This window comes from Hippocampus guttulatus, chromosome 12 (genome assembly GCF_054856545.1).
Source record: "Hippocampus guttulatus isolate MCC_2025c chromosome 12, RoL_Hgut_1.0, whole genome shotgun sequence".
Taxonomy (NCBI): Eukaryota; Metazoa; Chordata; class Actinopteri; order Syngnathiformes; family Syngnathidae; genus Hippocampus; species Hippocampus guttulatus.
Window position 1 is genome coordinate 2,166,115 of NC_141272.1, and position 16,196 is coordinate 2,182,310.

The 16,196-nt window shown below is 43.5% G+C and overlaps 1 protein-coding gene across 6 annotated transcripts in view; it reads left to right on the forward strand.

The window, feature by feature from the left end:
- fndc3a (fibronectin type III domain containing 3A) overlaps positions 1-16,196 on the forward strand; it is a 45,010-nt gene that overhangs the window by 6,909 nt on the left and 21,905 nt on the right. For 2 of the 6 annotated variants that reach the window (XM_086125917.1, XM_086125916.1), the window contains exon 4: positions 11,196-11,271. In XM_086125917.1, the coding sequence (XP_085982043.1) occupies positions 11,196-11,271 (76 nt within the window). The other 4 variants (XM_086125919.1, XM_086125920.1, XM_086125918.1 and 1 more) reach the window with 4 other exon arrangements.

Here is a 16,196-nt window from a genome sequence, read left to right on the forward strand (position 1 = left end):
ACATATCTGATGTGATCAATTCCGATCTGGGATTTACAGTAGACGTGTCACGACATTTTTATCACAGCAGCCATTTATTTCAAATTGACAGTCCAGAAAATGCCCAAATGTAAGTTATGATTCATTTAATGGTTTGGTCTGTCACAGCGTTGATCATTGTAAAAGCAGATGTTTGCGAATGTCTTATTTTGATTCAGCTCGGTCTCATTTCATGAAGGGCTACAGAAACCTGAACACGTTTACTGTTGAGAGGCTGAATTTTGAGAGGATTTTGACAGTTTTTTAAAATCCTGCAAGGTCTCAGAATGATTAATCGATGAGTTTTCTCATCGTTTAGGTGTCGATTAAGTGATTCATCCATGCACCTCGAGCTGTCGCAGTTACATAAGGGAACGTCACACTACAATTGAGACTGTTTTCTTGGCAAAACAGTCAAGTTGTTAAGATTCACACTTGGTGCCTATTTTTGTCCTGTTGACATTCAAGGCGGCATCTGTTTCAGGGATTAATGGGAGTGGGGCATTACTACTGGAGGAATTCCGGTAATTCCTAATCCAGTCGATTTATCGTAACCGTCACATTTTGTGTTTTAGGAGCTTTCCGCCAAAGGTCTGAGGTGTGTACATATCACGGCGACTGGACCCAGTGGGGTAGTTTGGGCCTGACAAAGCAGGGCAGGGCTGCCGTGACGCTGAAAATCTGTGACGGCTTCACAAAACCGACCCCTCCGCCGCCCCCACACCCCAACCCTCGCTGACCTTTTACTTTGACAAGCTGCAAGGACACTTCCTCCTCCGTTCTCCCGCATCCAGTCTAGGCTGCCGCGTATTTGCGCTCAACTGGAGCGGTGATTGTGAGTCAGGGAAGAAGCCACTGTCATGGGGTCATTACCTGGGATGATTAGAGATCACTTTGTTTACAGCGTGATTCACCGCTTCCGTCCATTAACTGTACCCCCAACCCCTGGAAGGTCTTCCTACGGTTGCTCGTGAAAGTGGCAACAGATGAATCTCTGTAAATTTTTAAACCTAGCTAATGGCTCGTGGACTCGGTTGCTTTGATTTAGTTGATGGTGTGTAGTTGACTGTATTTTTCAACCATTGTGCTAACGGCTTCTCATTCGACCCAAGGCTTGAAATAAATGGATTCGCTGCACAATTTCCATGTCAAAATTACCGTTTGGCTCCTTGAAACGGATTGAAAAGCAGAGAAAATTAGAAGGGGGTTTTTTTTGTTTTTTGTTTTCTTGACAGTTGAACTGCAGAGACGTTTCCAAAAAGATTGGCTTTTGCTTATGTCACATATTCGCCGGAAATAGGAGGCAAAAGCTATTTTAATTAATTTATTTTTGTCAGCCTGAGTGGCTCAATTTCAACCTGGATTATTTTTTTTGGGGGGGGGGGGGGGGGGGTTGTGTCCTCAGTCCGAACAGACAGGTCGCATCCATCCAACTCATCTTTATTTCATCCCTGCACTTTGAATATTTTATTCTTGAACACTATTCTTCTTGTCAAGTCGAAAATGACCTTGTAAATATCAGTGAAATTCAATTCAACTTAAAATATAACTTAGTCAATGAAAGTAAAGTAAAATAAGAATATATAAAAATCATGCCAATTGACAAGTAAGCAATAAAAATAACTCCCAGCTGTTGCTGCTGTGTGTGAGTTGGCCTCTTCGGGGCAGTGTGGTGCTGTGCATGAAAGGAGTACACGCTTAGAATGAGAAGAAGAAAATCTCAATAGAGCTTGATAAATAGAACTTTTTTAATAGAATAGGCTTTGGGTGTTATGTGTTCCCTGCAGTGTTTGTGTTTTGAATATTTGTTATTTGAACGAATATCCGTCCCGGAATTTTATGCCAATTACCCATTAGCGTATCAGTGGGGTTTTGGATTGACTTTAGCATTAGCATTGGCGATGTGTTTCAAATGAAGAATGTACTTATTTATTTTGTCATTAAACATCTTAAAGCACACTGAGGAGAGGACAGACTCGCATCTACGTCACACACGCTTACTGCTCAAGCAACGGTTCACTTTTGATGAATTGCCCAACCCTGGGTGTGAGTCAGGCTAGCATAATTGATCACATTTTAATTGTGACCATGGTTTTTCGCTGCCATGATTAAAGCGACCCGATTGTCGCTGTTAGTTGCACTTCAATTGCAGTCTGGGCGGCATAATCAAGCCTTTGTGCAACCACCAGGAGATCAAATGCACGGTGAAAGCTTCCTTTAGATGCCTAAGTAACCATCAAGCACACCCTGCAGTGGGAACCTTAAAGTCAGTCGGTGGCCTGATGAGCCCAAGTCAAGAGAGGAAAGTACAGCAAAAATGAGAGATTCAGGTGCCCCATGGTGCCTCGAAAGGGGTCAACGTCCACAGACTGGACTTTGTAAAGATACTCTCTCATGATACATTTAGTATTTATTCTTTCCGAGTTTACCCCCCTAGCATCTTATTTACTCAATGTTTATGGAATAAAAATATAGATGTTTTAATAATTATGATTACAGAAGTGCTCCAAATACTTGGTTCTCTTGTTGGCCGTCATCGTGCGGCATTAGTGTGTGTGAGAGTGGCGAGGGTGAGTCGGTGCGCATGTGGGAGAGCCCCCTATTTGGCACCTATTTTGTGGAGGTGGCCAGCGTGTGACTCAGCAGTGTTTTTTGGACACTCCCTTTTCTTGGCCATAGAGAGAGAGAGCCGGGACATTTTTCTCTATCACATTTTGGATCTGGTTTCAGGAAAGCCCAGAGACACCAATGTCCAAACAAAGCAAAATAAATGTTTTCGTTTGTTTGTGTGCAAGGAAGCTTTATTTCTGTAGCACATTTCATACAAGGGGCAACTTGTATGGCAGCGTCCCTAAAAGAATGTATAAACAGCATCTAATGACATTCAAAAGCGAAGTAGATAAAATTGCTCAATGAAGGTACATTGACAACATTTAAACACATTAGCACAAAACCTTTTGTGTGCACCATAGCAGCTAGCTACCATGTTTGCTTTCAACTCTAGGCTCCACGAATTGGTGCATGCTCTTTTTCACCATACAATTTTTCTCCGGAAATCTTTTAATGTTCCATGTAAATTTAAAGTTTTATTTTTTGTTAAATCCAGCTTCTTTCATATTGGGCAGCTAGCTAAAGTCAAGCCTCTCCTTTCTCAAGAGCGCTTTGAGTCATTCATGCCTTTGTCGCACCCCGGCTGGATGACTGTAACGCACTTTAGATTGCAATTAGCCAATCCTCCATTAAGCGTCTCCAGTTGGTCCATAATACTGCTGCTCACCTCTTGACTGGTACGCTTAAGTGGAAGCACATAACTTCTCCTCTGGCATCCCTTCACTGGCTCCCTATACATTATTTTTAAGATTCTATTACTGGTTTTCAAATCTTTAAATGGCCTCGCCCCACCTTATCTGTCTGAGCTCCTATGCACCTGCCTCAGATCTGCGGTCCAGACACTCTTAGAGGTACCCAGAACCAAGCGGAGGCTTCGAGAGGATGGAACCTTTTCCGTTGTGCCTCTCTTTGGAATGACACCCAGCTGAAAGTGAGGCAAGCCCCCTCACTGCCAATTTTTCTCTCTCTCTCTCTCTCAGAGGGAGAGATTTAATTATTCAAATTTGACCCGCTGATAAACTGCACATATCTTATTTCTGTGTAAAAATCAAGGACGTGGATTTTCACTTAACTGCCATGCGTGAGTCAAAACATTGACAGAAAATCTAAAAATAAATGCCAGAAGGATGCAAAGAGGTGACTTGATGAAAAATGTACCGCAAATGGGCATCACTGGACTTTGAGCCCAGTGTTAATAGCATGCTCATTTTGTCTAACGATGCATTAAACCGATGACTCGTCCCTCGCCACGCAGACTGACACAGTTTGACGTCCTTCATGCTCATTGATGGGAGCATCTCATCGGTGGTTTGTTGCTAAAAATATCTTTAATCTCGGGTTTTATAACACATCTCGGAAAGATTCTTCCTTTCCAATGATGTTATTCAATCATCTGTTTCCCAGGGATGATGAAATGGGTTTGAATCATCAATCCCCGCACACGCAAGACCGTGGCCGGTTTGTCCCGAAACTGGCAGGCTCGTTTATTTATTTATTTTTCCCCTACAAACACCCCCTGCCTCCCCCGTGGCATTTGGCTGGCTTCCTGTCCTCCAGCTGCCGTTGTCGCACCGGCGCACAGTAAACAATTAAAGAGGAACAAATGGTGAGAAACCTGAACTCTGAGTCAGAGGCGGCAGCGACACGTCAGCGACCAGAGCCATGAAATTATGCAGCGGTGGTTGTAAATCGAATGTGTGTCCCTCTCTGCGACCTGCGGTAAGCGTGTAGCAGGGGATAGGGTGGCAGGGGTGGGAGGTAATGAAATACAAATACTTCATGAACGTACGCAAGTCAATTTTTCTGCAATGTGTGTTGAACTTGAGTAGTCTTTTTTTTAAAGGTTTTTGCTTCTCCAGTTGAACACAGATATCTGGACATTCTACTCCCTACTAAATGGACTTATGGCTTTTTCCCCAACCTCTGCGGATCATAACATGATGTAAAAAAAAGGGGGGGGGGGAAGGGAAAAACAGGGACAGCACTGAGCGACATGGAGGAACACGAACCAGGTAGCAACAGTGCCAATAGCGAGACTGTTCCAAAGGACCAAGATATTTGTCATCTGTGGCCTTATTTAAGAGAATTGCCACATGTTGTCACCTTCAAGAATGACTGGCTGCAAATGCTTTGTGTTTCTCGCCAACCTAAAAATCACCAGCTTCTGGCATACAAAACTAATCAGAGAAAGGACATGCAGGTAAGGTGATTTTTTTTTTTCCCCCATCAGTTATCTGGAGCTAATTTTGCATTTATTATTTTTTATCTGTTTGCAAGCTTAGCAAAGCTATGGGAACGCGTTGCTTTGACGACCTCAAAGGCGTAGCCAACATTAGCTCTCCCCTGGTTATTTGTGGCATTGTGACAAGTTCTAAAAATGGCGATTCTGTTAATTCACAGTAAAAGCATGTTTTTTCCTTTTGTACTTAAATTACATTTCAGAGTCTGTCGTTTTTACTTTAGCTGTGGTGTCCCCTGATAGGGAAAGCCAAAAGTCAATTCTGTTTTTGCTTCCTTCTACCTCCCGCCTACAGTTGGCTCTATTTATTCATTTAAAATAAAATATAATCGATGCTCGAATGGTTGGGAAAAGTCACTAAATACACTGCCGGTATCTCTAAGTTGGCAAGACTGGAGACAAGCTGTTGCTCCGCCGACACTTGTACCCATCAAAATAAAAGCAGTGCGTGCATCAAGTTTTACTTTGAAGTCTGTATTGCTCGGGAAACGGCAATAAGGTTGAGTTGTTTTACTTCAGTTAGTTTAGCTTTATTTTAAAAAAGGTTTCTTTTGTGAACGATTATTTTATTTTTTTCCATTTGCTCGTCAGGGTTCGTAAAAGTTGCAAAGATGTTAGCCAGACAGTTTTTATTGTGGCCAAGAAATGTTGAACCTAAAATTTGCTGCGTTCACCGAGCCAGCGCCATGGAATTCATTGAAGGTTCGTCGTGTTCGACTGTTGGAGCTTGCGCACTGCATTGTTCCCACGAGCCATCGTTCATCTGCTTTCATGCTCGCTGCTCTCCTAAGTTAATTCTAACGGCCCGAAAATGAGAGCAGGAAGCTAACGCTGATCAGTGTGCAGCCATTTGTGTGAGGATTGAAGTAACCCTGCTGTTTCGGTTTCTCTCTTGAGCTCTACCTCGGCCAAATTCAGACGACAGTGCTCACTTCTTCAGTGGCTCCGTAATTGTTGTGCAGACACACTGATGAAAAGTTTAAAACTTTGTACTTCAAGTCTTTAATCAGAAAAAACAAGATGGGGGGGGGGGGGGGGGGGGACTACACTAGCTGATCCACTAGTGTAGGCCCCCTTTGACTTGTGGTGTCAGAACGGGTTGGAAACCAGACAGCTGGAACACTCGGCTAATTTGACTTGTGTTCAAGTGTAACCGCATATTAATGCCCCACCGCTACCAAAATTAATTAGGCTGACTTTTCTTCGCTTAGAGTCATCTGACGCCATAAGCTCATTGTGCTTGGATGCTCCTCATTGCAGCAGGGCGGCTATTTTTGTTTAATTCCTTTAAATCCGGCTTTGATCACTTCACGCGGAGTGAAATAAACAGCGGGACTCCCATTTAAATTCATGTGAATGAGCCGCTCGTGGATGCCAGCAGTATCGCCGTGCTTGTGTGTGCACGCGCTTGGGCTTGGCACGGGCTACTCCTGGCTGTCGCTTTAAGGTACGATGCGTTGAGGATGAATGAGGGCAGATGTTGTAGCAGGAGCTGGCTTGAATGCGACGCTCCACACGTGCCGTCTCATTCGACTGCCGCGACCTCGACATCCAAAGTTGATCAATCCGTTCCGTGCATGTGATTGACACCCAAGCCCTCCCAATTCTGAAGCGATGACCAAACCCAAGTCCTAACCTTCACATTTCAAATAAGTCCCAAGTTACTGTGGCAAAAATTTAAGACTCGAGTCTTCACTAAATCTTGAGCAAGTCAAGTCATTTGTTGGGTTAGGCAAGTCATGAGTCACGTCTTACTGTGTGTGTGTGTGTGTGTGTGTGTGTGTGTGTGTGTGTGTGTGTGTGTGGCTAATTGCTATGAATGTATTTACATAAATTTCATATTTAGTAGAAATTTAATTCACTCTAGTTAGGTTATGAATAATACATGGAAAAAGATGATGTACTAGTATATTAAGCAATTTAAAATACTTTATTATATTCTTTTCTTTAATCAATACTTACTGTCATATTAAAACAAGTATAATTGTTTTCACAATCAAAATGAACCTTTTTTTGTTGTTGTTTTTCCAAATTGGTCCCAAATTGTCAAACTAAAAAAAAAGTACTGAGCTGAAGTCACATCCGAAGCTGATCATTTTAGCTGATCTTTTTCTTTTTCTTTTTTTTTTTAAAACTGTTTATGGAAATGATTTGCATTGCATTCCGCAAAAAATAATCTAGAAGCCATTTTAAGGGTATGGTGAGTTTGGAAGAATATCAGTGCTTTGGGGCCAGATATCAAATTTATAAACTTGATTATTGTAGCGATCATCCCATGGAAGAATTGAAGAAGTAAAAATAGGTTTTGCATTACTAATCATCAAAATCGAAGGTGCGGGTATTGATGTTGTCCAATTGCGATCTTGCCACGCTATCCTATCTGTGACTTTGAATGTTTCTGGCTTTAAAAGGTCGGGCCTGGTCTGGTGAGTGACGTGGGAGTCAGCAAATGTAGAATGGGCTGTGTGTGTGTGTGTGTGTGTGTGTGTGTGTGTGTGTGTGTGTGTGTGTGTGTGTGTGTGTGTGTGTGTGTGTGTGTGTGTGTGCTAATTGCTATGAATGTATTTACATAAATTTCATATTTAGTAGAAATTTAATTCACTCTAGTTAGGTTATGAATAATACATGGAAAAAGATGATGTACTAGTATATTAAGCAATTTAAAATACTTTATTATATTCTTTTCTTTAATCAATACTTACTGTCATATTAAAACAAGTATAATTGTTTTCACAATCAAAATGAACCTTTTTTTGTTGTTGTTTTTCCAAATTGGTCCCAAATTGTCAAACTAAAAAAAAAGTACTGAGCTGAAGTCACATCCGAAGCTGATCATTTTAGCTGATCTTTTTCTTTTTCTTTTTTTTTTTTAAACTGTTTATGGAAATGATTTGCATTGCATTCCACAAAAAATAATTAACTTTGGGTGTGGAGAGTGAGGAGCGCAGAGGTGGAGAGTAAGAGAGCCAGTGTGTATAAGTCAGCCTCAGAAGCTACCGCGTCTCCTTCACCTTGTTGCCGGCGCCGTTGTGGGTTGTGGATTAAAGAAAAAAAAAGACAGAGAGAGAGAGAGGGTAGCTGAACAAAGGACTCTCCTTGCTGTTAGTTTGTCAACTCAGCCAACGGAGCACTATTGAAATGAAGCCCATTAGCGGGCACAGTTGGTGGTAAGTGCGCTGGCACGCTAGCGGAGACGAGACATCTTTAACAGAGTCAATCCAGCCTCCTTTCCTCCTCCCCTAGATACGCTGATAAGGTTTCCCAGCCATTATTTGAGCATCCGCCGCGGACGAGTGCTTATTTTGTTGAAGTGTGGTGGGGTGGGGGGGGGGCTGTGGATGTGGACGACAGGGAGGCAGGAGAGAGACTGAAGCGGCTTAGTGACTGTGAGATTTACGCCACTCCTACCGGGAAAGCCAAACCCTCCTTCACTCTGAAACCGCCGCTCACCTCCTCCTGGATATTATGCATGGAGGGAGTTGGTAGAAGTGCTACCAGCTTCGGCCCCCGCCAGGGGACCCCGGCGGATTTCTCACCCCCAACCCTCCCCCCTTATCTCCCCTCTTGACTGCGCCAAAAAAGCAACGCCTGGATGAGGAAAAAGCGATGCGGCCGACTGTAAGTAGCAGCTTTATTTTTGTGGGGGGGGGTGTCACCGTAGATTTCCTCAGGCCGACGCCACCTGACTGGGGCGCGCCTGCCCACTTTTGACTCAATTAGACCTCCCTTCATCGCTCGCCTACCTCCCCCTTAAGCCCCCCTCCTCCTTGCTGACGTGTGGGTGTGTATGAACCTACCAGACGGTCTGTGTGTGTGGGGGGGGGGGGCAGTGAAAGGTCTCTTTCCCCGTCACTGCTGAGCACATGAACGGGAAGCAGCGTTGGCAATGGAGGTGCTGATGATTCACGAGCAGCACGAGAACCGCAGCCTGAGCCCCGTGCTGGGGGACTGTCGCTTCTACGATAACGTCTTCCGCAAGAGTGAGGTAAACCAAAAAAAGCTTTTCGCATTCGCTCGAGTGAGTTTTAAAGTGGAGAGAATGATGACCCAGGGAGAGAGTGTATGGACATTTTATGAGGGTTATTTTGAGTTTAAAAAGGATTTATTGCTCTGGTATTTGTCTGCGGCAGCATTTGTCTGTGCCAGGGGTGGCAGTGAATACCATTCAAAGCTTTGTAGTCGTTTGTCAACACCCCGTGGTGTAGTGGTTTCCTCGCCCGACAGTGCTGAGTGGCTGTCTGACTGTGTATGCCCTGTGATTGACTGGCGACCGATCCACAGTGAACTCTCTGACGTCAACTGGGATAGGCTTCAGCTCCCTTGTGACCCATAACATATTCAAAGTTCACAGATCTCTCACTATTTGACCTATTCAAATTTGTGTGTGTGGGGGCAACCGATTCGCCACTATTTGTAGAAAATTTTGGGCATCTTGAATGATGACGAATCGACATCTCTCATGTGTCACTTTGAAACTTGGTATATTGGGGTGTTTCCAGGATGATGAGTGAAAGTTCTGGAGTCTTGACCGCCAGTGTGTGTTTTTGACCCGCTGAAATGTAATAATCTAGAAGCCATTTTAAGGGTATGGTGAGTTTGGAAGAATATCAGTGCTTTGGGGCCAGATATCAAATTTATAAACTTGATTATTGTAGCGATCATCCCATGGAAGAATTGAAGAAGTAAAAATAGGTTTTGCATTACTAATCATCAAAATCGAAGGTGAGGGTATTGATGTTGTCCAATTGCGATCTTGCCACGCTATCCTATCTGTGACTTTGAATGTTTCTGGCTTTAAAAGGTCGGGCCTGGTCTGGTGAGTGACGTGGGAGTCAGCAAATGTAGAATGGGCTGTTGCAAGCTCACTTTAACAGCTTGCTGTTAACTAGTGATGCACAATACGAAAACTTTCAAATGACACTGATAACCGATCTTTGCCTGCTTTGTGTGACCAATACTCATAACTGATGATTTTGTTTTTGGTTTTGGTTTTCCCCCCAATCCTGCTTCTTTGTCGTGGGTTCAGAGGATGATATCAAAAAAAGTGGTCAGTGACGTTTCAGATGCTTTGCTACTTTCTCATCTCTTGTCACTTCAGCTTGTGAGGCGATGAGCAATCGCAAACACTCAGATGCGTATTGTACCAATTGATAAAGTTGGTGGTGGGGACCCCCGCAAGCTAACTGTTAGGTTAGCTTGCTGTGCCATGTCTTCCTGGTGTGGGGATGACATGTTAAGACCACAGAAGGATTCATGAACTTAATTCATTAATGCATAGCAAGCAACATTCTGGTGTTGGTTGTTTGTTTGTTTTTTTAGGTTGTTTGTTTTTTTGAGGGGGGGGCTTCACCCTGAATGGCGGCTTTGATTGGTTTGCACATAATTTATCCATCCGCGGCACAAAGATGCCTTAGTGAGTGTTCATGAGGTGAGTTTCGTTGGCAAAGATTTTAGATCGAATGCAGTTAAAGGACCAACCATGTGATGTGAGAGTTCCATCAATAAATCCTAAAAATAAAAAAAAGCACGGCTGTCTTCTGGCTTGTTCACTGTCAGGAAATGGACTGTTTGTTTACCTCTGCACTCTGTTAAATAACTCTCAGCACTTTATGAGAGCTAATTTGTTGAAGAGATGACTCACTTCAACTGTTTGGAACTCCCAAGTCCTCCATGTGGTACTTTGATTTGCCACTTTTCAATGTTTCGAGGGAATGTATTGGTTGCCTGGTAGCAGATGTGTAAGCGTACCTTGAGTTCGAGTGCCTTCCTTTCAGCGTTTTACATGGCATCAGCCGTCGTCTGGTTGATTTGTAATCTTTTTTTTTCTCCAAAAATTGAAGTTAGTTGAGCCACGGTTCAAGTGGGGGGGGGGGGGGGGGGATGCTCTCATGCTCTCACATGTGGGCAAGGAGAGCATCAGACGTTTCGTGAAGGGGACGAATACAAAATAACACTTGCAAGGTTGCTACCGTAGGCCAGAACTCTCCCCAAGAAGCCTGCTCGTAAAATCGACTCGAGCTCCTGATGTTACTCACGCTAAGCCGCGGCCCTTCAGGTCGCACATGCTGCAGACAATTCCTACCATATGTACTGTAATTACACTTTATAAAACCAGTTATAAGCCATGGCACAGCTGTATTTTTTTTTTCCCGGCAGCATGTTGTGGAAGGAGCTTCTACCTGCTCTAATAGACTCGCGTTTACAAGTAAATTTCCATGTTTCTGGACGTCAAACAGGTCTTGCTTTGTGAGCAGCGGCAAGGGCGAGCCGGGGTGTTTTTCTTTGCCGTTGAGCTGAATGCTTTTCTCTCTCCCCCCTTCTCTCACAGGTAATCCTGGTGCAGGTAAACCCAGGTGAGGCCTTCACTATTCGACGAGAGGATGGTCAGTTTCAGTGTATCACAGGTAAGCGATGCGCTATACAAGTGTGTATCCGTAATGAGGATCTTTATGTTTGAAGTGATCCATTTTCACACAGCGATCCTGCACATTTGACACCGCGGAGAACAAGGCGTTTTTTACGCCAATGGCATTCACACAGAAATGTCGAACCAAGGTTAAATATCTCAAATCAAGACGAGGTCTGCTTGTTCTTTGTCTGGCAACCAGGCACATTTTCTTTTAATTTTTCACTTGCGTCAAGCATTTTTTTGAAACTTCAAAATAAGGCTACAACTCACTGTTCTTTTAATAATCTATCAATCACTCAGATTAAAAAGATGTTTTTGGATCCATCCCTTTCTTCAAAAACGGGACATTATTTCAAAAATGTTGATCGTTGTTTTCCAAAGTGAAAGCAAATGTTTTATTTTGATTCGGCACAAAGAAAGCTTTCATGAAAGACTGGAGAAATTGAAAAAAAATTCTGTTGAGGACCTTAAATTTGAAATTTAAAAAAAATCTATAAATTCATCGATGACCAAAAATAATATTAATTGGGTAATTGATTAATTGTTGCATCACTCCTCTCGATTACCTATATCAGTCTATTGAGTAAGTTTCCCATAAGAAATGAGCAGTTTCACTGACACGATGTTCCACATCTCATTACTTTTTTTTTTTTTCAAGCCCTATTTTTGCTGTGCAATTTTATCCCAACACTGCAGGATTGAATCTGATGCTACCTGAGAAGGTGTAAAAATTGCCACATTGACTTGATTCATCCCTCCCTTTTTTTATGAACAGCAGCAGGACCTTAAAATAAGGCAGAAAAACTGCAACTTTTGTGACCTCTACCGTCACACTGTTCTCTGAAAATGGAATCAACAAGGCAGACACCAACTGAGTCTGTTTCATCCGCCCGGCAATGTGCTGGTGCCATTCACAGTTTTGACGGTGCATTGTTTATTTATTTTTGAATACATCAATGAGGAGTATGAATGCTACCTACACAGAATGTGGCTAGTCAACCAGACAGTTTTCCACCAGCGGAGGTAATAGCAGTATGAAAAGTGACCTGACACCCGTATGTAAAGCTATTCGGCCATACTGGGACAGAAGTGGGAAGGTTAACTCCCAACACACTTTTCCCTCCTATTGTGTAAAAAGCAATTTGCGGTGTCAAGATCCTGCCTTGCTGGGTTCTGTGTAAACAGCCATAGTGGATGTTTATCTTCTGATATGCCTTTTTTTTTTTGTGGGATCGCTATGTAATAGATGCATCAGCTGCAGCTTGCGTTTGATGACTTGGTTGGCACCCGCTTTGGGAACCTTCCGGTTCAGTGCCTCGCACGTCATTGTCGACCGACAATGCTATTTCTTCTCTTGTGCGTAGCCTTCGCCAATACCTTGTGACACAAATGAATAAAGATGAGACCAAAAGCTTGTACAACAGGCCCCAGGCATGCCATGTTTGGATGACAAAGGACTTGAGGCAGTGGTCTAAAATGATGCGGAGGAAGCAAAAAAAAAATAATAATAAAATCTGTGCTTCGCTTCTCTCCCTCCATGCCCGACCGACTGTGCCGGTGGTGCACTGGCCGCCCATTACGAGCTGCATAAAGCGTCCTAATAGGGGCTGAGCATACATAGTGTCTCTTTCAGAGATTGGGGGGGGGGGGGGGCAGCGGCTGAAGAGTGCCTACTGTAGATCAGTGTGGCTGCTACTAACTGGTCTGTCACAGGGTGCACTCATCTTTGTGACGCGAATAGAAGGATGACTCACCGCTTGCGTCGCAGGAAAGCAGAAGAAGTGTGTGTGTGTTTGTGCATGCGTGCATGGGCTTCTGTTTGCTTGGTCTGTTTTTGCGTGTCCTCACTAGGGTTGCACGATTCGCGGGTCCTATAGTTAATACCGCGCCATAAAGATGCAACCATATGAGTAGCGGTGTCAAGAAAATGACTTTCAGTCAGGGAACTGTTTTTGCTTCTGATACAAACGGAATCAAAAGATAACGTTTTATAACGCACTGTCCTTAAATGATGTTGCCCCCCATGTATTGAGATCATACATACAGACAAGGTAGGAAATTCCCCAGTGTGGGACAAATAAAGGATATCTTATCTTATCTTATCTTAAATGGTTGGAATTTTTTTCCTTTAATTAACTTTTGACTTTGGAGAGCTATTAAATGTTACGTTTTACTAGAGGCAATGTGTGCTTGCTTGGTGCATATCCTCAATCTACATTCGATGTTTGTGTTGATGATAGCGAGTTACTTCCAAAATGTATTTGAATGGGTTACTAATTGCACAAAAAATAAAAGCAGCGTAGATTGAAGAATTGAAGAATCCAATTTCATCAAAATAATGAATGCAACACACTCAATTGACACCATAGGTAAGATAGCACATTTTGGTCGCCACTTCTAACTCGGGGGAAACCTTTTTCTTTTAAATTTAAAATGGCTTACTTTAACCAGGATCCCTGCTGTGGCCAAAGGTGTAATCCAGGTCAGTTTTTGCGCATGTTGGTGCTTTAGGCGGACCTTTGTTGCCGTGGACCAGCTGCACGGTTGCTAGCTAGGGCTAGCTGGGGAAACTCCAGCGCGAACTCCTTTCATTTATTACCCTGAGTGACAAGAGGAGTAAGAAGCTGACAGTGCATTAATGAAAGAGGCATAGTTGCACTGCCGCTACGGGTGAAGTTGACCGTAGTCCTTGGCATTTTATTTGGTGCTCATTAACTGGCGAAATATTCCCAGACGTCGTCGAGCTCGAAGGTAGCACACTCCAAAACTGCCAATGCACACTCCCCCGCATACTTTGGTCACGTACACGGAGCTCGCCGTTCCATTCAAGTCTGACCACAACAATATCCCAAGACTCAATCTGATCAGAGTGCAAAAATTATAGTTCATCAATCGCTTCCCCGCACCCATTCGAATCACCACCAATTTGTGCGCAGTCCTCGTCATTACAGTATTTGGGTTCCTCTGAGCCACTTACTAATCAGGCTGTCTTTCACACCACCCGGATTGATGTTTAGTCAGGCTCATAGCTGCCAATTCATGGCTGCAGCCTCTTTTGGCACTGTCAAGCCTGATATAGAGGTGTGGCGTCCTATCCGATTGGGTCCGTGTCCTCATCCTACCCACTTTGTCAGACACTTATGTATGTATGTATGTATGTGTGCATGTGTGTGCGCGCGTCCTGTTCACTCTGGTGCCAAAGCAGCGAGACACTTGGTATGGGTCCTGATGGCGCTGCAGATGCGCCGAGTCTGTTTTCCGTCTGAGAGATTTGAAGCGGTCCCCCCGTGGCTAAAAGAGAGCAGCCAGCCATACGCTGTTGAGTGTGTGATGCAAGTGTGCAGCCAGTCTGTCAGAAACATCCGCGGAGTCCGCCCAAGCCCTTTTAATCTGTGTAATCATTTTTTGTTATTGATTTTTTTTTAGTAGGCTCAACGGATTTTGACGACTAACGTATCCTTACTATTGCTCGTTTTCAAACGTCACGTTAATCCAACAAATTAAACCCAATGATTCCTTGATTTTATGAGATGAAATTGTTCCGTGACCAGGCATGGAACAAAATGTACTCGTATGAATAATCCATTTTCCTTATTGAAATGAATTGTAACGGCATAAATCTGTTCCGGCTTCCAACAAAAACAAACTTTTGTTTACATTGTTCATTCAGAAATAGAGCACTGTATTGTTTAAAAGACATTACAAAAGCTATGCCAATATATAAAACCGAGAGAGGCTAAATAGTTCAAAGAATGAATAGATGGGTTTTGTGAAGCGTAATTGCAGTATTTGTGTGAATGTGTGCTTTTTAAGGGGTGTGGCCGACAGAATGACATCAGGAACCGGAGTCTGGGCGGGGTTGTCGCCTTAGGCAGCTCCTTGCAAGTTTTTTGTGTGTGTGTCTGAAGCATGGTCATCGCTTAAATTGTGGCGCAAAAAATCGAGCCAACAAAAGCTCATGAATTTAGACTGGAGCACTGCTTTGAAATCAAATTCAGTCCTGTGGCCATCCCTGAGCATGCAATTTAAATGTGAAAAGTTTGTTGTTGTTGTTGTTTTTTTTTACATACAAATCTCTTTTGCAGTTTTAAATCTGCATCCTGAAAAACACTCTGGTTGTTCAGGTATATTTTTCTACCTCTCCACTGGTTGCGTAACAGACAACTCCCCCCACCCTCCCTCACCCCGATTTGAATCGTCCCAGGCCTCGGCATATCTGACACCGCCATTCCGGGTGCCGTTTTGCATTTTTATGAGATGTACCAGCATGTCAATTAACTCTCGTCTGGTTCAGTCAATGTAAGCAGCTGCTCTTGCAGCACAATTACTCCGAACTGCCATTTGTTTCATTGTTTCAGGCCTTCCTTCTGAGCAATTTTAAGTCCCAAGCCCACATCACTCTCTTTCACAAAGATTAAAAATGTATAGCAAAAAAGAACTTACACGGTGTTGTTGTCTTTTCTTTTCGGCTTAGGCCACAACTAATGCGGTGGCACAGACTGGCAAATGGAATGCCAGTTATCAGCTAGCAGTTACCTGAGATCACAGCAGACAACTCTGTCATCTGCTCTCACCCACCCCCCCCCCCCCCACGCATTTAGTTTAGTAATTCAGAATCACGTTTAATCCGCTGAATTCTGTACTGGTAGAATATTTGATTCTAAAGATGTTCGATACCTGCAGCCCGATTGCATGAGATGGCCTACGCCGTCAGGGTTGCACTCGTTTTCGGTTACGGCAGAGATGTAACATGCCGGCACGTCTCCCTTCACGCCTTGCGTCCTCAACCCGAGCTCGACACATTGCATACGGTTCAGGTAAGTGACCTCGCAAACGTCACAATGGCCACATTAGTGCGTAATTTTTATGCTCGCCACATCTCCCGCCTTCAATTTCAAGAAGGTGCTCACGTTCATTCAC